This window comes from Desmodus rotundus, chromosome 2 (genome assembly GCF_022682495.2).
Source record: "Desmodus rotundus isolate HL8 chromosome 2, HLdesRot8A.1, whole genome shotgun sequence".
Taxonomy (NCBI): Eukaryota; Metazoa; Chordata; class Mammalia; order Chiroptera; family Phyllostomidae; genus Desmodus; species Desmodus rotundus.
In genome coordinates, this window is record NC_071388.1 from 98,733,204 (window position 1) to 98,755,006 (window position 21,803).

Sequence of the window (21,803 nt, forward strand, 5' to 3'; positions counted from 1 at the left end):
CCCTTATACACCAACTAGTAAAAGCAAAGGACGGCCAGGTGCCAGATACACTTGTTTTTATTCAGAAAATTAATATTAATGCAAAACTATACCTAATCTACACACCTTATTCAAATTTTACCAATTGTTCCTCTTTCTTTTTCTAAACCAATCAAAAATACAAGGTGCTATACTAGTTCTCAAGTCTTTTTTATCCTCCTGTAATTACAAATAGCTCTCAGTCTTTGTTTTTCGTGGCCTTGATAGTTTTGAAAAGTACTAGCCAATTATTTTGTAGAATGTCTGTCCATTTAGGTTTGTCTGACTCACATTAGACATTTTTATAAAGAACACTCCAGGAGTAACGTGTCTTTCTCAGTGTGTCACATGAGAAGGCACATGAACTTGATTTGTCACTAATTTTGGTCTATAACATTCTGGGCTTTCAGAAGAGGCATAGCCATGACAGTAACAGTCTTAGAATAATATGAAATGATTCTAAAATATGTTAAACAGCTTTTACCAAGTACATTTTTTTTAATGTGTACTGCCCTCAGATGACTCCCTGGAAAGGTCAAGCATGATGTATGGCATATTGTTACCACAGAGAGACTGCCACAACTGATTTTTTTTTTTTAACCTCAGGAAGTAACAGTACATATTTCTAAGCAGGTATGAATATATCCAAAGATTCTGCAAAAATCAGAGGCTCCAGAAGAGAACAGCACTTTTACAAGAAGATTTTAAAGCATACTCCAAGTAGACTTCAGCCAGAAGCACACCCCAAAGTGACAAAATTGCACTCCACATACCAGTTGCTCTTCTGGTCTGAGGTCACAGGAGTGGCCCCAGCCCCACAACTCCCCTGGGTATGGCCCTAGGGAGACCTCTACAGTGGCCCCCCACTGTGGCAGTTCTCTCCCTAGGTTCCATTCCTAAGACTCCACACAATTCCTTCCTACACAATCCAGGTAGAGGTTGCTGGCTATGGACCCACAGCCCTGCCGGATGCAGCTCATATCACGGGGCCATATCGCGGGGCAGCAGTAGAATGCAGGAAGCAGATCACAGTGTGAGGTGGCACTGGTGGGGCTGCTCCTTTGACTACACCCCATCCCTTCCCATACATGTGACAAGTTTCAGAGCCCGTGTCAGGCCTAAACTGAGTGGCAGGGAAGAAACATTGAAATGGAAATGAAACTGATGCTTTTATAAATTTAGAACAAAACTTTAATATCTGAAAATAAAACTGTTAGAACCTGTAAGTGCCTAAAGCAATGGATCTGGCTGAAGTTTCATGTAAGAGTGAGTTCAGGGAAGAGTTTTTAAGAAAATACTTAAGCTATTCATTGATTATATGGTGAGTCCAGACCACTTTTGAACTGGTTACAAACATGTATATAATAGTCTTCTCACAATTGTTTTGAAGAACTAGTTTCCAAAGGACATTCAAGAGGAGTACATTCTAAAGTGCTCTTGCCTAAAGAAAGTCTAAGACGAGCCCTGGATATACACTGAAAATCTAAATCCATCAAAGCAGAAAGCATCAGTACCTTACATTTACTCAGTCTTTCTAAGGGAAAAATTATGGTACTTTTAGAAATGTCTTTTAAGTCATGAAATATTTTAAAAGTATAAAAAATTAAAAATAATCTTAAAGAGGGATAAAGCAGCCACATTTTCTTCTATATACATCAACTATACCATGACATTATCAAAGAGAAAAATATTTTAATGCAGTACCTATTATTTACAAATTGATTTGATTTTCCACTTAATGACCCTCTACAGATGGGGAACACTCTTACCTTTTAAAAGGCACAGCATTTTTCAGAACAGCCTCCACCTCAGCAATATTTGCTCTGGCAAGATCTGCTACAGTAAGAAAGCCAGAAGCATAGAGGAATCTGGCTCGCTGGGCATTGAGTAAGGACACCCGAACGAGGTCACACAGCTCCCTCTGGATGCCAAATGTAAGACGCTTCTGAAATTGGGAAAGTAGTAGCTCCATGTTGTGCCAGCCCAGGCGGTTGGAAAATACTGTAATCATCCCTAGAATATGCATAGAATATTTAATGAATTAAAAATTCTTTATAGATCAATTCTCTATTTCTCTAGATATACTTTTATTTCATTGTTTCCTTTTCCCTGGAGAATTGTAAAGTTCAACAGGCCCAAGGTGTAAGTTAAGAAGAAAGTAGATATATGTTAAAGGCCTACTTAACTGGCCAACAAACATGCTAAACATTAAATTTCATCTCACTTATTCTTTTTTTCTTTAAGATTTTATTTATTTATTTTTAGAGAGAGGAGAAGGGATGGAGAGAGAGGAAAAGAAACATCACTGTGTGGTTGCCTCTCACATGCCCTCTACTGGGGAACTGGCCCATACCCCAGGCATGTGCCCTGACTGGGAATCGAACCAGCGACCCTTTGGTTCACAGGTGACACTCAATCCACTGAGCCACACCAGCCAGGTCATTTATTCTTTTTTTTTTTAATTTTTATTGTTATTCAATTACAGTTGTCTACATTTTCTCCCCATCCCTCCACCCACCCCAGCCAAACCCACCTCCCTCCCCCGCCTCCACCCTCCCCCTTGGTTTTGTCCATGTGTCCTTTATAGTAGCTCCTGTAAACTCCTCTCCCCACTATCCCCTCCCCACTCCCCTCTGGCTATTGTTAGATTGTTCTTAACTTCAATGTCTCTGGTTATATTTTGTTTGCTTTTTTCTTTTGTTGATTATGTTCCAGTTAAAGTTGAGATCATATGGTATTTATTCTCAATTATGTACTTGATATTTGAAAAAAACAAGGTGGAGCACATAACCACAAAACAAAAAACCCTCATCTTAGTTCATTCCTTTCTTTCATTCTCTCTTCCTTTTTTAAGGAAGAAAGAACTCTTAAAAACAGATGAGGAGCTATTTCCACCTAGAGAAAAACAAGGGAGCTGATCTGAATATTTAAGTGCCAAGAAAACTTCAAAAAGCAAAGCTGCCATTGATATTTTCTGCAAAGAAATGTTGCCCAGCTCAATAGCCAGACACTTGAAATCAAGAGGCCAGAGCAGCCAAGTGCCAAGTCACTTTCCTATGAGAACATTAACCCCAAAGGCAATCTGAGATCTTTGATGCCAGCAAGTTGAAGAGTGAGTTTCTCCCTTGTATCACCCCCCACTGCCACCCCGTCTGTCACTGCTCTTTCACACACAGCCCACACCTTCACAATACACACACTCTCCAGCAGCCCAGGGTTTCCTTCCTAAGGACTTATAAGGATTTCTTGGTAAAATCAGATCCATAACTTTTCTGTCTGCCTAGTTTACAGAATATGGGTTTAATTTTATTAAGCAAGACTGCTGTTTCCTTAGACAAGAGATAATAATTTAGAACAGTCAGACAGAAGTCCAGAAATCCCTCTCCATTTGCCATCCTCCTCCTCCTCCTCCTCAATAGCAACTATTAACCAGTAGTAACTAGATTAGAAAAGGGAGATCGCTGAGAACTGTGTCTATTTCTTCTTGCAACAGGTTGGAGGAAAAATAAAAATAAAGAAAAATACAAAACAAAAGGGTGGTCAGCAGGTTGCTAAGGAATGGAAGGGGACACTAAGGTCCAGACCCAGCTAGGTGCCAGTCATCTCTAGCAGGGCAATGGAGCCCAGAGGAGCCGTAGTTTCAGGTGTTCTGATGCTGTTAGGGGACTGAACAAAGTTATGGCTTGACACAATCTCCTACAATAAAGAGAAGCCTACAATAAAATGGAATTTGAAAAATAAAAGTAATCTTAACTTTACCTCAAACTACAGTCTTACAGAAATGTGGAAAACCTTGTTTAACTGACCTGCATGAACAGCAGCTGACTGTTGTAAAGATTGAATCTGCCCACGACTGCATCCAAATTTCTGATTAATTTCCTTTAAGGGAACTTCACTGATTAAATCCAATAGCACAAGACTGGTAAAAAACCTGGAAAGTAAATCACCAAAAGCGTGATGAGAGATCACTTATGTCTACTATGAAGGATTATATAATAATATGTTGCGAAACAAGTAAGAACCAAAAAAAAGACAACAGAAGGTATACACTCTGAGAAGATTCCTAACAAGACATAGGTTTAGTGGACAAAGACTGAGTTCAATATTTATGAAGTAAGATCTGACATATACTAAAACTATAGCGAAGTACTTAATATCTCTATAACAAAAAGATTTCCTCCATGTTTCATTAACACAATCTAATTTTGAGAAATAAGATGTGGTTCAAGAAGTGTGATGGCACAAAAATTTAAAACACTTGATGCACAGTTATATGGATCATCTAATCATATTTCAATAAGTGACAGAATGAGAGTATAAAAAATAATTTTTATTCAGAAGGCAATAGTGCCACAAATAATCCAGGTATATAAGTCCTTACAGAATTTTCACTTGACTATGTTATAAATAATACTATTTAAAAAAACAATTGTATTATATTTGAAAAAAGCTAAAAGCCTATGCAATTCCCCATCTGAATCTTTTAATTAGCTCTTCCCTACTGGTAATGAATCACTTTTAAAGATTGTAGGAACATCCTTCCTTTCCTTAAAGCATCCTGACTCACATTTTCTTTAAGGAGAAGTAATTAAATGTTCTATTTTTAAAAGGTGTTCATATATAATGGCTTCTAAACTACAAGTGGCAAGAAGAAACTAAAATGTTAATAAATTCAGAAAGTACAGTATATTGAAAAATCGTGTTATGTGCCACCAGAACTTCGATTTTAATGACAGAGAATGTGACTACAATAAACTAGGTATCTGCTGCACATCTAATACTGTGTTAAATACTAGGTAGTCCAGGCTCCTTGATATTTACCTTTTATGGATGGCCATTTGTCGGTGTTGTCTCTCAGTTCTGGCTACTACTTTTCCCTTCACACAGCGAGCCAAGAACCCTTCTTCAACTCCCACCAGCTCTGCCACCCGTTTCATAGAGGTTGGCAACTTCTCCCATAAACAGAAGAATCGATACCAATCAATGATAGTCCAATCCTCAAACATAGGTGTAACCTAAAAGGAAGAAGCACCATTCATTAGCTAAAATTACTGTACCACAAAAGGAACAAATAAATGTTAATGTCATATTAAAAATGAAGGCCTCAGTATTTGAAAAACTTGTAAATTTGATAATACCTCTTTTATATGCAAACTTCATTTATTCATAAACTACTCATAGCCAAGAGAAAAGTAATAGACCTACTAAGCACACAGTCTAGATTTTACAGAGTCTAAGAACTTTACTCACAGATACTTTAATCTCAATATTCTGGTGTTAAGTACATTAAGTATTTTATATGATTTCTAAAAAAGAATTAGAAAAATAGAAAGAGGAGTAAGGGGAATTCAACAATAAAATAAAACCTATAAGACATGCAAAGAAACAGAAAAGTGTGTACCAAACACAGGAAAAAAAGCAGGCAAAAGAAATACCTTTGAGAGGTCCCAGATATTGGAAATATCAGACAAAGACTTCAAAGCAGACATTATAATTTGGCCAAAGAACAAAGAAAACCATACTTGATGAAATAAAGGAAGATCTACGATAATGTCTCATCAAGTAGAAAATATGAGTAAAGAGAAAGAAACAATTTTTTTACTAAGAGCAAAATAAATAGGAATTCTGGAGTTAAAAAGTATACTATTTGAAATGGACAATTCACTATAGATTCAGCTGCAGAAGCAAGTTGGTAGAATCAGCAAACATGAAGACGGATCAATAGAGATCATGCAATCTGAGAGGAAAGAAATAGGAAGAAAAATGAACAGAGAAATGTGGGAAGCATTAATTGCACCAACATATACATAATGAAAGTATCAGAAGAAAATAGAAAGGAACCAAATAATTTAAAGAAATGATGGTTAAGGAGGATGTAAAGATGGTGATAGAGCAGGAAGATGTGTCATGCACCTCCTCCCAGAAATAAACATGAAATAAATTAAAAGAGGGGGCAGTCACCAGAAATAAACCAAAGACTACCTGAAAAAGAGACTTTTAACCAAGGATAGGCAAAAATCACCTCGAGACTGGTAGGAAGGGCAGAGATGTGAAAGGGCTGGCCCCATTCACACGGGCAGCGAGCCAAGGTTGTGGCATGGCTGTGGGAGCTTCCCTATGAAAAGCAGGGACCACAGACTGAGCTCCCAAGCACAGAGGGCCAGACCCAAGAACAGCTGCCCACATAACACAGAGCGGTAAAAGGCTGTGAGGCTTTTTTTCTGCTGGGGAAAGATGGAGCCCACTGGAAACAAAGCCACTATTTTTTTTAAATATATTTTATTGATTATGCTATTACAGTTGTCCCATTTCCCCCCTTTCTTCCCCTCCTCTCTGCACACTCCTTCCCACCCACATTCCCCTCTTTTGGTTCACGTCCAGGGGTCATACATATAAGTTCTTTGGCTTCTACATTTCCTATACTATCCTTAACCTCTCCCTATTTTCTACCTACCATTTATGCTACTTATTCTCTATACCTTTTCCTCCACTGTCCCCCCACCCCCTCCCTGCTGATAACCCTCCATGTGATTTCCATTTCTGTGGTTCTGTTCCTGTTCTAGTTGTTTGCTTAGTTTCCTTTTGTTTTTGTTTTAGGTGTGGTTGTTAATAACTGTGAGTTTGCTATCATTTTTACTGTTCATATTTTTATCTTCTTTTTCTTAGATAAGTCCCTTTAACATTTCATATAATAAGGGCTTGGTGATGATGAACTCCTTTAACTTGACCTTATCTGAGAAGCACTTTATCTTCCCCTCCATTCTAAATGATAGCTTTGCTGGATACAGTCATCTTGGATGTAGGCCCTTGCCTTTCATGACTTGGAATACTTCTTGCCAGCCCCTTCTTGCCTGTAAGGCCTCTTTGGAGAATTCAGCTGACAGTCTTATGGGAACTCCTTTATAGGTAACTGTCCTTCTCTCTTGCTGCTTCTAAGATTCTCTCCTTCTGTTTCATCTTAGGTAATGTAATTATCATGTGCCTTGGTGTGTTCCTCCCTGGGTCCAACTTCTTTGGGACTCTCTGAGCTTCCTGGACTTCCTGGAAGTCTATTTCCTTTGCCAGAGTAGGGAAGTTCTCCTTCATTATTTGTTCAAATAAGTTTTCAATTTCTTGGTCTTCCTCTTCTCCTTCTGGCACCCCTATGATTCGGATGTTGGAACATTTAAAGATGTCCTAGAGGTTCCTAAGCCTCTCATCATGTTTTTGAATTCTTCTTTCTTCATTCTTTTCTGGTTGAATGTTTCTTTCTTCCTTCTGCTCCAAACCATTGAGTCCTGGTTTCCTTCCCATCACTGTTGGTTCCCTGTAGATTTTTCTTTATTTCACATAATGCAACTTTCATTGCTGCCTTTTTTATGCTATTGAAGTACCCAGTGAGTTCCTGGAGCATCCTGATAACCAGTATTTTGAACTGTGTATCAGATAGATTGCCTATCTCTTCACCGCTTATTTGTATTTTTTCTGGGGCTTTGAACTGTTCTTCATTTGGGCCTCTTTTGTTTGTTTGTCTTGGCGCACTTGTTACGTAGTAAGGGGCGGAGCCTTAGGTGTTCACCAGGGCGGGGCAACCCACGTGGCTGTGTTGTGATGCTGTATGTAGGGGAAAAGTCCGACAGGGAACAGTGGCGCTTGCTCCGCTGTCTGCCAGCTTTCAGTCACTTTCCCCACTTCCCACAATCAAAGTGGGCCCTTCTGGTGCTGATTCCCAGGTGAGTGGATTTGTGTATATTCTGGGATCCTGTGGTCTCTCCAATGAACTCTTCTGTGAGGCTGGGAGTTTCTCCCACTGCCACCTCACTCCCCACAGGTGTTTCTAGTCAGAGGTTTTTGAGGCTTTATTTCACTGTACTGGAACTCTGGGTTGCATGGTCTGTCTCACTCCCTAGTTGTTCCTCCCGGTTTATCTGCATGACTTTAGGGTGCATACACTTCCATACACTTCCATATGCTTCCATACACTCTCCTGGGACCCAGGATGGCACATCCCCCTCATGCAACAGCCATAGAAATACTGTCCTGGTTTCTGGTAGACCCAAAATCTGGGCTCTAGAGGCCTCAACCACTAGCCTACTAGGGGCCCTGCCCCGCCAAGTTCAGGGAAATAATCCCGGATGGACTTAGATGAGTGGTTCATGGATAGGAGAACACACCACAATCTTTCCAGAAGTCAGAAAGGTGCTTCCCAGGAGCCTTTCTGGGAATCCAGAAAGGGGAGATCCAGAAGACGCCCTCCCTCCACCCTGATTACACCAGATGTCCTTTCAGACACAGCTGGGTCTGTGACTACTCTGAGACTAACCACAAGCTGGCAGGCAGAGTCAGGGAAAGGCAGATCCTGCAGTGCCTTGGGACATTTGTTGACATACCCCTGCACCCAGTACTGATAAAAACTGACTTTTCAGAGCAGCTGGGCCTTCCTGGGCATAGCGAAGCCTGGAGTAATCAGCCACAAACTGTGGATCACTTGAAGCTTTGTAAAGGTTGCCAAGGGCTAGACATGGACAGCACCTGACATTGGCTTACACCTCTGTCAAACAACAGCAGAGCTGTAGCCAAAGGAAGGACCCAGGAGGCAAGCACTAAACTCTGCTGAGACAAATTCCACTTTACTCGTTTTCATTATTTTTGGTATTTTTGGTTTTCCATGTCCGTTTTATTTTTTGTATTTTTATCTTCTAATTTTGTTGTTGTGATTTTTCTTTCATTTCTCTTATTTTACCCTTACCATTTGATTACTCCATTGTTCCCTTCTCCTTTGCTTTTCTTATTTTTGTTATTATTTCTCTTTCTTTGTCCCCATTTCCTATTTTCCTCTTTCTACTCATGACTTGTATTAGTTCTCTTTTCTCCTCTCATAATCACTTTTCTAGGCTTTGGTCTTCTCCCATTCTTTTTCCTTTTTTTTTTTTCCTTTATTTACTATTTAATTTCTCTATCCACTTTTATTTTTGTTGCTCTTTTGTCATGGATTTTGCTGTTGGTGGTGGGGTTGCTTGTTTTGTTTTTGTTTTTTGTGTTGTTTTGCTTTATTCTGTCAGCCCCTGTACAACAGAATACAAGATGTGGTGGGGATTGAGCCTCTCAATCACCGCCAGAAGGGAGACATCACCAAAGAAAGGGCCAACAAATAAGAGGATGCAAATACAACAGGAGAGTCCACATAACCCACACAAAGGAAATTGCAAGAGCATCCAGCTCAGGAGATCAAGGAAATTGCACCACTGGGTCCCACAGTACTCCTACTACATAAGGCTACCCCGGAAAGACAGGGAGTCAAAGTAGATCTATATAATACAAAGAAACAAACAATAAAGAAAGAGCTAAAATGGGGAGATACAGAAACAATCTCCAAACAAAAGCAAAGGAGGACTCCTCAGAAAAAGAGCTAAATGAAATTGAGGCAAGCAAATTATGAGACATAGAGTTCAAAGTAATGGCTATAATAATACAGAAGGAACTTAATGAGAACTACATAGCATAAAAATATAGAAACTAAGATAAGAAACAGTTGGAAATGATGAATGCAATATCTGAAATGAAAAATACACTACAAGGAATGAAATGCATACTAGACAAAGCAGAGGATCAAATCAGTGATTTTGAAGACAAGGTAGAAAAAAATCACCCAGCCAGAGCAACATAATGAAAAATACTTAAAAAGAAAAGGGATAGTTTATGGGAAATTTGGGACAACATGAGTTGTAACAATATTTGTGTCATAGGGATACCAGAAAGAGAAGGGAGCCAAGTGAAAGAAAACCTGTTTCAAGAAATAATGACAGAAAACTTCCCTAACCTGGTAAAGGAGAAAGACACATAAGTTCAGGAAGCACAGAGAATCGCAATCGAGATGAACTGAAAAAGATCCACACAAAGACACATCACAATTAAAATTGCAATGTTTAAAGACAAAGAGAGAATATTAAAGGCAGCAAGACAGGAACAGTTAGTTACCTATAACAGAGCTCCAATAAGGCTGTCAGTTGATTTCTCCACAGAAACACTACAGGCCAGAAGGGATTGGCATGAAGTATTCCAAGTAATGAAAAGCAAGGACCTGCAACCAAGATTATTCTATCCAGCAAGGCTTTCATTTAAAATGGAAGGTGAAATAAAACACTTCACAGATTTTTTTAAAAAGGGGAGTGCTAAAAGAGTACATTTCCACCAAACAAGCACTATAATAGATGCTAAAGGGACTGTGTTAAGAAGAAGAAATAGAGAACCAAGATGGAGGCGTAGGTAGACACACTGCACCTCCTTGCACAACCAGAACTGACAGAAAATCAAAGGGCAAGGAAGTCCGACATCAAGTTGATAAAAAATAAACATTCATCCAGACCAGTAGGAGGGGCGGAGATGGGCAGCCGGGGTGGAGAGGACTCGCGTTGCCATGGCAGGAACAAGACTGGCGGAGTGTGGGACGAATGGGGCAGGCAGTCCAACCACTAGCAGACCCTGCGACCCCACATTCGCATACAGATAAACCGGGATGAAGCAGACCACACAACCTAGGGCTCCAGCTCGGGGGAAATAAAGCCTCAAACCGTTGATCGAAAACACCCGTGGGGGTTGGGACAGCAGCAGGAGAAACTGCCAGCCTCACAGGAAAGTTCGTTGGAGAGACCCACAGGGGCTAAGAGTGTGCACAAGCACACCCACTCGGAAATCGGCACCTGAAGGGCCCAGTTTGATTGTGGGTAGAGGAGGTAGTGCCTGAAATCTGGTGGGGAGTGGAGCAAGCGCCATTGCTCCCTCTCAGCCCCTCCCCCACATGCAGCATCACAGCGCAACAACCACCATTACCCTGCCACAGGGAATACCTAAGGCTCCGCCCCTTTACATAACAGACGTGCCAAGACAAAAAAAAAAAAAAAAATGGCCCAAATGACAGAACACTTCAAAGCTCCAGAAATAATTCAACTAAGCAGGGAACAGATAGCTAACCTATCACATGCTCAGTTCAAAACACTGGTAATTAGGATGCTCACAGAATTGGTTGAATTTGGTTGAAAACTAGATGAAAAAATGAAGGCTACGCTAAGAGAAACAAAGGAAAATGTACAGGGAACCAATAGTGATGGGAAGGAAACTGGGACTCAAATCAACGGTGTGGACCAGAAGGAAGAAAGAAACATCCAACCAGAAAAGAATGAACAAACAAGAATTCGGAAAAATGAGGAGAGGCTTAGGAACCTCCGGGACATCTTGAAACATTCCAACATCCGAATTATAGGGGTGCCAGAAGGAGAAGAGGAAGAACAAAAAATTGAAAACTTATTTGAACAAATAATGAAGGAGAACTTCCCCAGTCTGACAAAGGAAATAGACTTCCAGGAAGTCCAGGGAGCTCAGAGAGTCCCAAAAAAGCTGGATCCAAGGAGGAACACACCAAGGCACATGATAATTACATTACCTAAGATGAAACAGAAGGAGAGAATCTTAGAAGCAGCAAGAGAAAAGGACACAGTTACCTACAAAGGGGTTCCCATAAGACTGACAGATGATTTCTCAAAAGAGACCTTACAGGCAAGAAGGGACTGGAAAGAAGTATTCCAAGTCATGAAAGGCAAGGGCCTACATCCAAGATGACTGTATCCAGCAAAGCTATCATTTAGAATGGAAGGGCAGATAAAGTGCTTCTCAGATAAGGTCAAGTTAAAGGAGTTCATCATCACCAAGCCCTTATTATATGAAATGTTAAAGGGAGTTGCCTAAGAAAAAGAAGATAAAAATAGGAACAGTAAAAATGATAGCAAACTCACAGTTATTAACAACCACACCTAAAACAAAAACAAAACCAAACTAAGCAAACAACTAGAACAGGAACAGAACCACAGAAATGGAGCTCACATGGAGGGTTATCAACAGGGGAGTGGGAGGGGGAGAGAGGGGGGAAAGGTACAGAGAATAAGTAGCATAGATGATAGGTGGAAAATAGACAGGGGGAGGGTAAGAATAGTGTAGGAAATATAGAAGCCAAAGAACTTGTAAGTATGACCCATGGACATGAACTATAGGGGGGGAATGTGGGAGGGAGGGGGTGGGCAGGATGGAGTGGAGTGAAGGGGGGGAAATGGGACAACTGTAATAGCATAATCAATAAATATATCAAATTTTTTTTTAAAAACATGTTAAATAAATTGGAAATATCTGAATGTATTCTGATAGTGAAATTTATGATAGGTAGTTTTAATAATGCATACTAATCCATTAATTAGCCATATTTCAGTTAAAACAAATTTAGCATTTCTTGAAAACCTTTCTCTGTTAGTACTTTTATCTCTTTGTTACTTTTTCTTTAACTGTGCCCCATAGGCTTCTGGGACAAAAAGTAGTACAGAAATATACCTTTACAGATGCTTCTTATGACTATGGGGTGAAAAGTAGCCAATTAGGTAACACCAGAGCCATTGGCAATACCAATATATTGTTGACTCTGTCTTTAGTACTTTATTGTCTTGGTGGGGAGCTATAAATAGAAAATGCTGTATTATTTATTTTATGTATTCAATGGTTCTGAGAACCCCTTCCTTTATATATGGATGTTTATGTAATTTTTCTTTAAACCAATCTCTTCTCATTAGTTTTTAATAGTTCTTCACAAAAAATGTAAATGTAATTTCCAAAGGAGATAAGATAATATTTATAGTAATATTTTAAATGTAAAAGTATAAAAGTTAATATCAAGAGTGGATATGTATGTAATTCTCTTGTTAAAGGGAATTAAAGTTAAGAAAAACAAAGTGATGCAATTAGCATTTCTGAAAAAAAATAATAATAGTTGAAGACTTAAGTGCCCCCTCTTTCAGCAATGGATAGAACAACTAAGCAGAAGATCAACAAGAAACAGAAGACTAAAACAACACTCTAAATCAAGTAGCCTGTGACTCAGTTGGTTGAGCAGCATCCTGCAAATCAAAAGATCACTGTTTGATTCCCAGTCAGGGCTTGATTCCTGGTCAAGGAACATGCCTGGGTTTTGTGTTCAGTCCCCAGTCAGAGCACGTACGAGAGGCAATCCACCGATGTTTCTCTCTCACATTTTTATTACTCTCTCTCTCCTCTGTCTCCCTTCCCCTCTCTCTAAAAAAATAAATAAATAAAATCTTTTTAAAAGTAAATAAATAAACTAGGCCTAACAGACAACAGTAGAATTTCATCTAACAACAGCAGAACGCACATTCTTCTTGTAGGATACTTTGTAGGAATATCTCCTACAAAGTATAACTTCCAGCAATGGAATGAAATTAGAAATAAATAAAATATTTTGGAGATTGACGATGTGGAAATTAAGTAAGATACTACTAAGTAATAATATGTCAGAGAAGAAATCATAAGAGAAATTACAAAGTACCCTGAAGTGAATGAAAATAAAAACATAATATACCAAACTTATAGAATGAAGGGAGAGTAGTGTTTTGAGGAAAATTTAGACCTATAAATGCCTATATTAAAAACAATCTCAAATCAACATTAATCTTCTACCTTAAGACACTGCAAATAGAAGGGCAAAGTAAACCTAAAGAAAGAAGTGAAAAATAATAAAGAGCAGAAATTCATAAAACAGAGTAAAATGAGAAAATCTACTAAACCAAAATAGGTTCTGTTAAACTGAGGCATACTAAGAAAATTTTTTTTCAAGAGTTCATTTGAGCCAATACTGATTTGAATTCTACAGAGCCAAACAAAAGGTGATTAAGAGCCCTCCAGTGATACAAGCTAGGGGCAAAGTTTTTATAGAGAAGATGCTGAAGCAAAGCAAAGCAATGATTTGATTGGTTAGAGCTTAGGCAATTGCCTTATCTGTGCAAGAGTAGTTGGCTGTTGGTGACTGGTGGTTCAGTTTCACTTTCTCAGAGTTGAGCATAGTGACTCTGGCTTAGGTTTGGTTGGCTCAAATAAGCTACCAAAGGCATTAGAGCCACCTCAGTCTAAAGCCTCCTTGTTTAAAGACTATTAAAAATTCTTTGAAAAGGATTAATAACATTGAAATACCTTTATCTAGCTTGATCAAGAAATGATCAAGAAATGAGGAGAGAAGACTAAAATTACAAAAAAACAGGAATAGAAGAGGGACAACACTACTGACCTTACAGAAAAAAAATAGATTATAAGGAAATACTATAAACAATAAACACCAACAGATTAGATAACCTACATAAAATGGACAAATTCTTGAAAATACTGCAATTTTCAAAATTGATTCAAGAAAAAAATAGAAAATCTGAGTAGTCTATAACAAGTAAAGACATTGAACTAATAATCAAAAAATTTACTCCAAAGAAAAGTCCAGGCCCACCCAATAGTTTAACTGCAAAATCTCCCAAATGTTTAAATAAGAATTAACAGCAATCCTACACAAATTGTATTACAGAAAACCAGAAGAGGGAACATTTCCTATGTTATTCATGAAGTTAATATTACTTCAAAACCACACAAAGTGAGGAAACAGAACTACAGACCAATATATCTTCTGCATATAAATGCAACAATCCTCAACAAAGTACTAGCAAACCAAATCTAGCTATATTTAAATAGTATTGTACAACATGACCAAGTGGTATTAACCCAGACAATTCGAGATTAATACAACATCTGAAAATCAATGAATGAAATATACTATATCAATAGAATGGACAAATGCATGATGGTCTCAATAGATGAAGAAATAGCACTTGCCAAAATTTAACACCCTCATGATAAAGACATCTATTAAACTAAGGATAGAAGGTAACTTCCTTAACCTGAGAAAGGCCATCTGCAAAAAGACCACAGCTAACCTCCTACTTGATGGTAAAAGATTGAACAAGACACAGATGTCTGCTCTCACTCTTGCTATTCCACATTTTATTGCAGATTCTAACCAGGTCAATTAGGCAAGAAAAAGAAATAAAAGACATCAGATTGGAGAGGAAGAAGCAAAATCATCTCTATTTGCAAATGGCATGATCTTGTCTATTTATAGAACATCCTAAGAAATCCACCAAAATAGTATTAAAATTAATAAATGTGTTTAATAGGTTGCAGGATACAAGATCAATATACAAAAAAATATTTTTCTATGTACTTTAATAAACAATCTGAAAATGAAATTAATATAACAATTCCATTTAATTGTATCATTACTACCATCCAAAAGAATAACATGCTTAAGAATAAGTTTAACAAAAGAAACACAATATTTGTACTCTGAAAAACTATAAAAATTGTTGAAAGAAATTTTAAAAAGACCTAATTAAATGTACATGTATATGAACTGGAAGACTTAATATTAAGATGCCAATATTCCCCAAACTGACCTACAGATTCAACACAATCCCTATCAAAATCCAGCTGACTTCCTTGCAGAAACTGACAAACTGATCCTAAAATTTGTAAGGAAGTACAAGGCACTCACAATAGTCAAAAAATTTTTCAAAAAATAAACTTTTTTAAAGTTAGAGGGCTCACATTTCCTGATTTCAAAACTTACTATCAAGCTACAGCAACCAAAGGCATGGTGAATGTTCACAAAAGCATTATTCACAATAGCCAAAAAGTGAAAACAATTCCAAATGTCCATCAGTTGATAAATGGATAAAGATGTAGTATATCCACACAATGGAATATTATTCTGCAATATAAAGGACTTAAGAATTGATATATGCTATAACATGAATGAACTTTGAAAACATGCTAAGTGAAAGAAACCAATCATAAAAGCCACATATTAGATGGCAGGGGATGATGGGGGAAAAGGAGGAAGGGTTTTCAGGAACAACTATAAAGGACACTGGGACAAAACCAAGGGGGGGTGGAAATGGGGGGGAGGTGGGGATGGCTGGGGTCAGGGGGAGAGGTGGGGGGAAAAGGCAGACTACTATACTCAAACAACAATAAAATTTAAAAAATGGAAAAAAAATTCTCAGAATAGGAAACTACAGAAACACAAAGCACGCTAGTGCATTAGTGGTTGCTCAGGACCAGGGGAGGATGAGGAGGCTGGAGGAAAATGAGGAGCGATTGCTAACGGGTACAGGTTTCTTTCTGTGGTGATGAAAAATGTTCTGAAATTAGATATTGGTGATAATTGCACAACTCTGAATATGCTAAATATCATGACTTTTACATCCTAAATGGCATGCCATGTGAATTGCATTGCAACAAAGCTATTTTTTTAATGATCAAATTCTCTTGAAAATTTTCAGTACGCTCTTGAAAGTCCAAAAACAGACTTAAAGTAGAGAAACATCTGTTTTTATTAGTAAGACCAATCAACTTTAAAAAAAAAAATGCCAGTCAGTTCTCCTCTGTGTTAATGCATAAATGTGAAAATACTAAATTAATTTTAAGTGGTAGTATGTTTAAAGGTAAGCAAATAAGAATACCTATAAGCACTGAAAAAGGACAGCAATGAAGTAAACTAGCTCTACTAGATAAAACATACAATAAATGCTTTTAATTAAAACAGAGGTACTAGTGGACAAATTGGTAAAAGAGTTTTGTTGTCAGATCAACAAATGAAACAAAAATATACCCAACAACAAATGAAAAGTAGAGAGATATCCAAATACAAAAGCAAATATTATATAAGATAAAAGTTGGAGGAAAAGGTAAAAGATAAAACCTGTAAAAAAATGTTTAATCATTGTGTATAAATGAACCTTAATAAATGAAGCTGTAACCACTGACAGACATTATGAAAAAAAAAGAGTAAGAAAAACATTTCTGATTCAAAAGTTCATAAATTCAACTACATTTTTCTAAATGCTATGCAAAACACACAATAAACAAAGTCAAAAGCCAAGAGAAAAACTAGGAGAAATATACTTTTAATTTATACCACAAAATACTACTCTCTCTAATATATAAAAGAACCTTTAAAACTTAAGGAAAGGACCAAAAAAAAAAAAAAAAAGAAAAGAAAATGAGCAGAAGTCATAGATAATTCATAGAAAATAAAGCATAATGCCCTTAAACATATGGAAAAATATTCAAATTTACTTATAATAAAAATATAAAATAAAAACACTCAAAATACAAAACCTTAAAATATACTCTATTCATGAGGTTATAAAAAAAATAACCACTCTCATATAGCACAGGTAAAATTGGAAAATGATACAAGCCCTATAGAAAGCAATTTGAAAAACCAAAATCACATATGCCTTTACACTTTACCTACCAATTGCACCTTTGGGAGTCTTTCCTAAAGATGTATTTCCATCAAAACTAAACAACATATTCACCAAAGTATTTTAACTACAGCATCACTTACCATAACAAAATATTGGAAACCACCCAAAAGTCCAACTACAGAGAAATGATTAAATAAACAATGGTAAATCCACACACACAATGGAGTTATGCAGGTATAAAAACATAGATAAATAAAAAATGTCCATGAACATAAGTGATTTTCAAGATATACTGTTAAGAGAAAAATACAAAATAATGTATATAATGTATGTAATATGTGCTATCCTCTGTATAAGGAAGAAGGTAAAGTAACAATATATATAAGCATTTGCATAAAATGAAACAGAAGGATACACCAAACATCAGTGAAAACAGTTATCTAGGAAGGGAGTGGAAATGGCATGCAGGGGGTAGAGATGGATGTCAGACTTCACTGAGTATTCCTTTTGATACAGCTCTTATTCCTGAATTACATGACTGTTTTAAATATTCAAAACATAAAATAGTTTAACTATAAATGTTTTACTTAAGTTAAAACATAAATGTATATTAACTTCACAATATTTTGAGCTAGGGTCAAGGCCTTTTCTTTTGACTATGAGTCTGCTGATTAGAGTTTACCATTGCTTTCTTGTGTAAACCATACCCACAATGCAATATGTCCCCTTAGAGTAGCTTTGATGTTCAAGATTCTATATATTTTCCCCCCATTTTCACCAATATGACAGTGAAGAAAACAGAACTTACCAGATAGACAATATGCAGATCATTCTCTAAAACAAAGCCCTTCATTGCTCTTTGGAGATCAGCAAAAATATCTAAAGTATCAGTTGGAGAAAGTGAGGAAGAAAGAGTTGCCGAACCAAGATGTGTTGGATGATACACCTTTCCTGGTTTGGGGGTGGGGATGGGGAAATAAAGGATCAGATGTTGAAAATAAAACAACACACTGTCTTCTGTATTCTGTAATTAGTCTTTTAGGCTCTGATAAATTTTACAATCAGAATCTTGCCCAAACCATGGGTTATTTACAAGTGGGCTCTGTACTAATTATCTGATGTTGCTGAACACAACACTGACTTACTGAATAAGAGTTGATACACTCCTAGAAAAATGTTTCCTTTTATACTGCTTGAAAAGCCAATTTCCTTTCTTTTTCTTTATTGATTTGAGAGAGAGAGTGAAGGGAAGAGATAGAGAAATATCAATTTGTTGTTCCACTTATTTATGCATTCATTGGTTGCTTCTTGTACGTGCCCTGACTGAAGCTGGAGCCACAACCTTGGCGTATCATGGCGATGCTCAAACCAACTGAGCTACCCCATCAGGGCCCACTTTCCTTTCACTAATCAGTCACACACATTCTAAACCAATAAGATGAAAAAGTGAGTGAATTGCAACTAAGAAAGTCATAGTTACCTTCTGTTCCATCACTAGCTTCAGTAGTCTGGATGAATTCATTTTCTAGCAGCCACATTACACAGCCCTCAATTGCTCCAAGTTGAACAGGATCTTGATTTTTCTGAATTCCCTGCTTCCCTTCTTTCATACTTGTAGCCAAAAATGTGCAAGAAGCATAAGTCTGCATATCTTGTGATGTACTTGCCACTCCACCAACTATTATCTGATAAAAAAGGTTTTAAATTTTTCTGTAATTTTTGTGACGATTTTATTTATTTATTTTTAGAGAGAGGGAAAAGGAGGGAGAAAAAGAGAGAGAAACATCGATGTAAGGGAGAAACATCGATTGGTTGCCTCTCGTACATGCCCCAACCAGGGACTGAACCCACCACCTAGGCATGTGCCCTGACCAGAAATCAAACCAGCAACCTTTCAGTGCACAGGACAAAGCCCAACCAATTAAGCCATACTGACCAGGGCTTTTCGGTAACTTTTTTTTTTAATTATTTTTTAGAGAGAAGGGAAGGGATGTAGAAAGAGAGGGAAAGAAACTATGATGTATGAGAGAAACATCGATTGGTTCCTAGGTTGGGACCTAGCCCACAACCCATGCATGTGCCCTGACTGAGAATCAAACCAGAGACCTTTTGGTTTGCAGGCTGCTGCTCAACCCACTGAGCCACACCAGCCATGGCTCTAACACATATAGGCCCTAGTGATGTAAAAGAAATGAAGTAATTTTTTTAAGATTTTTTTTTAATTTAGTTTTAGAGAGACGGGAAGGGAAAGAGAAAGAGAAGGAGAGAAACATCAGTGTGTGGTCGCCTCTCACACACCCCCTAGTGGGGACCTGGCCCACAACCTAGGCATGTGCCCTTACTGGGACTCGAACCAGCAACCCTTTGGTTCTCAGGCTGGTGCTCAATCCACTGAGCACACCAACCAGGGTAGAAATGAAGTAATTTTGTTCTCTTAAAATATTCTCACCATCTTAATGTAGAGACTGTTTACTCTTCCATCATCATTCATTATAAATGTACACAACATCTACTGACAACATGAAAAGTTTTCCTAAAAAGTAGATGTAATATTTTCTCATTGATGAAAATTCCAAGAAATAACTATATAAAATAGGAACGATTCAGACTTGGGAAGGCTGTAAATAACCTCATAAAGAAACACAAGCTTTTTCACATACTAAAGTTCTACCATTAGGTTATAGGTAAAAAGAGCCAGTGGTAACTTAGTGAACACTCTTACCTCCAGAATAGCTCTTATCATGCTTGCAGTTACTTCTTCTCCTTCTCGTCTTCGAAGACAGCTGCGAACAGGTTTTAGAGATCCCTGAAGTAAAGCTATGCCTTTTGATTTCTCAGAGTTCTTACAAATCAAGATACTCTCACCTATAACCAAAAAAAATTATGTTTGCAAAATCCCAGCACATTTCCATAAGATACTGGCTAAAAAGAACTTAATTGGCTTACTTTACTTCAAGGAAATAATAGAAGATAGTGATGTTATGATCATTGAATTATTGCTAATGTTTTTCTTTGTGTCTTTTTTTTTTATCCTCACACGAGGACATGCTTATTGATTGTGGAGAGGGGGGAAGAGAGGGAGAGAGAGAGGGAAAGAAACATTGATGTGAGAGAAACACTGATTGGTCCCTAGTCAGGCACATAGGAGAGGCAACCAATCAATGTTTCTCTCGGGGTGCCATTCTTGGACATACCCAATGCAGGGACTGAACTCGCAACCAAGGAATGTCCCCTGACCGGGTAAACCTGTGACCTTTTGGTTTACAGGATGACACTCCAACCAACTGAGCCACACCAGCCAGGACTCTAATGTTTTTATTTTCTACATTTTGAATTGAAGGAAATCAGAATATGTATGCCACACTAAAATATGTCACTTTCTGACTTCTGGCCAAGATGGAGGCATAGGTAGATGCACTTTGCCTCCTTGCACATCCAAAAGAAGGAAAACAACAAATTTAAAAACAAAAAACAACCAGAACTGCCAGAAAATTGAATTGTGTGGAACTCCAACAAGCAAGGAGTTAAAGAAAAAATATTCACCCAGACTGGTAGGAGAGGCGGAGACCAGCAGCCAGGGCAGAGAGGAACCATGGCAAGGCACGGCTGGAGGACCAGGTGGATGAGACGGCAGCTGGTGGTCCCATATTTGCATGCAGGTGAACCAAGAGGAACAACTGCAGAGCGAGATAGACTGCACAACTCAGAGTTTGAGCCAGGGAAACTAAAGACTCAAAAATTCTGGCTGTAAAAACCAATGGGGGTTTCAATAGCAGGAGAAACTCCCCATCTCACAGAAGAGAGGCCCACAGGACCCTAGAATGTACACAAATCCACCCACCTTGGAATCAGCACCTGCAAGGGCACAATCTGCTTGTGGGACATAAGGGAAGTGACAGAGAGTGCGGTGAGAGCCGAGCAAGTGGCATTGTTCGCACTCTGGCTCCACCCCAATAGAAAGCGCCACAACACAGCAAAGAGGGTTGACCTGCCCTGGGGAATACCTAAGCCTCCGCCCCTCACAACATAACAGGTGTACATAACACGTGTACCAAGACAAAGAAATATGGCCCAAATGAAAAAACAGATCAAAACTCCAAAGAAAGAACTAAGTGATGAGGACATAGACAGCCTATCTGACGCAAAGTTCAAAACACTGGTAATCAGGATGCTCACAGAAATGACTGAATTTGGTTGCAAAATGAAGGAAGAAATGAAGGTTTTACAAAGTAAAATAAAGGAAAATATACAGTGAATCAATAGTGAAGGAAGGAAACTGAGACTCAAATCAATGATTTGGAACAAAAGGAAGAAATAAACATCCAACTGGAACAGAATGAAGAAACACGAATTCAAAAAAATGCGGAAAGTCTGAGGAACAACTTTAAATGTTCCAACATCTGAATCATAGGGGTGCCAGAAGGAGAAGAGGAAGACCAAGAAATTGAAAACTTACTTGAACAAATAATGAAGGAGAACTTCCCCAATCTGGCAAAGGAAACAGATTTCCAGGAAGTCCAGGAAGCTCAGAGAGTCCCAAAGAAATTGGACCCAAGGAAGCACACACCAAGGCACATCATAATTATATTAGCCAACATTAAAGATAAGGACAGAATCTTAAAAACAGCAAGAGAAAAGGAGAGACTTACCTACAAAGGAGTG

At 38.0% G+C, this 21,803-nt stretch overlaps 1 protein-coding gene across 5 annotated transcripts in view; it reads right to left on the reverse strand.

The window, feature by feature from the left end:
* The window catches only part of POLQ (DNA polymerase theta), a 143,580-nt gene that overhangs the window by 91,990 nt on the left and 29,787 nt on the right, over window positions 1–21,803 (reverse strand). For all 5 annotated transcript variants that reach the window (XM_045185961.2, XM_024578062.3, XM_053918417.1 and 2 more), the window contains 6 exons: window positions 19,864–20,006; window positions 18,622–18,826; window positions 17,950–18,092; window positions 4,840–5,033; window positions 3,825–3,949; window positions 1,788–2,031 (listed from right to left, as the gene is read on the reverse strand). In XM_045185961.2, the coding sequence (XP_045041896.2) occupies window positions 1,788–2,031; window positions 3,825–3,949; window positions 4,840–5,033; window positions 17,950–18,092; window positions 18,622–18,826; window positions 19,864–20,006 (1,054 nt within the window). The remainder of the gene's footprint in view (window positions 1–1,787; window positions 2,032–3,824; window positions 3,950–4,839; window positions 5,034–17,949; window positions 18,093–18,621; window positions 18,827–19,863; window positions 20,007–21,803) is intronic.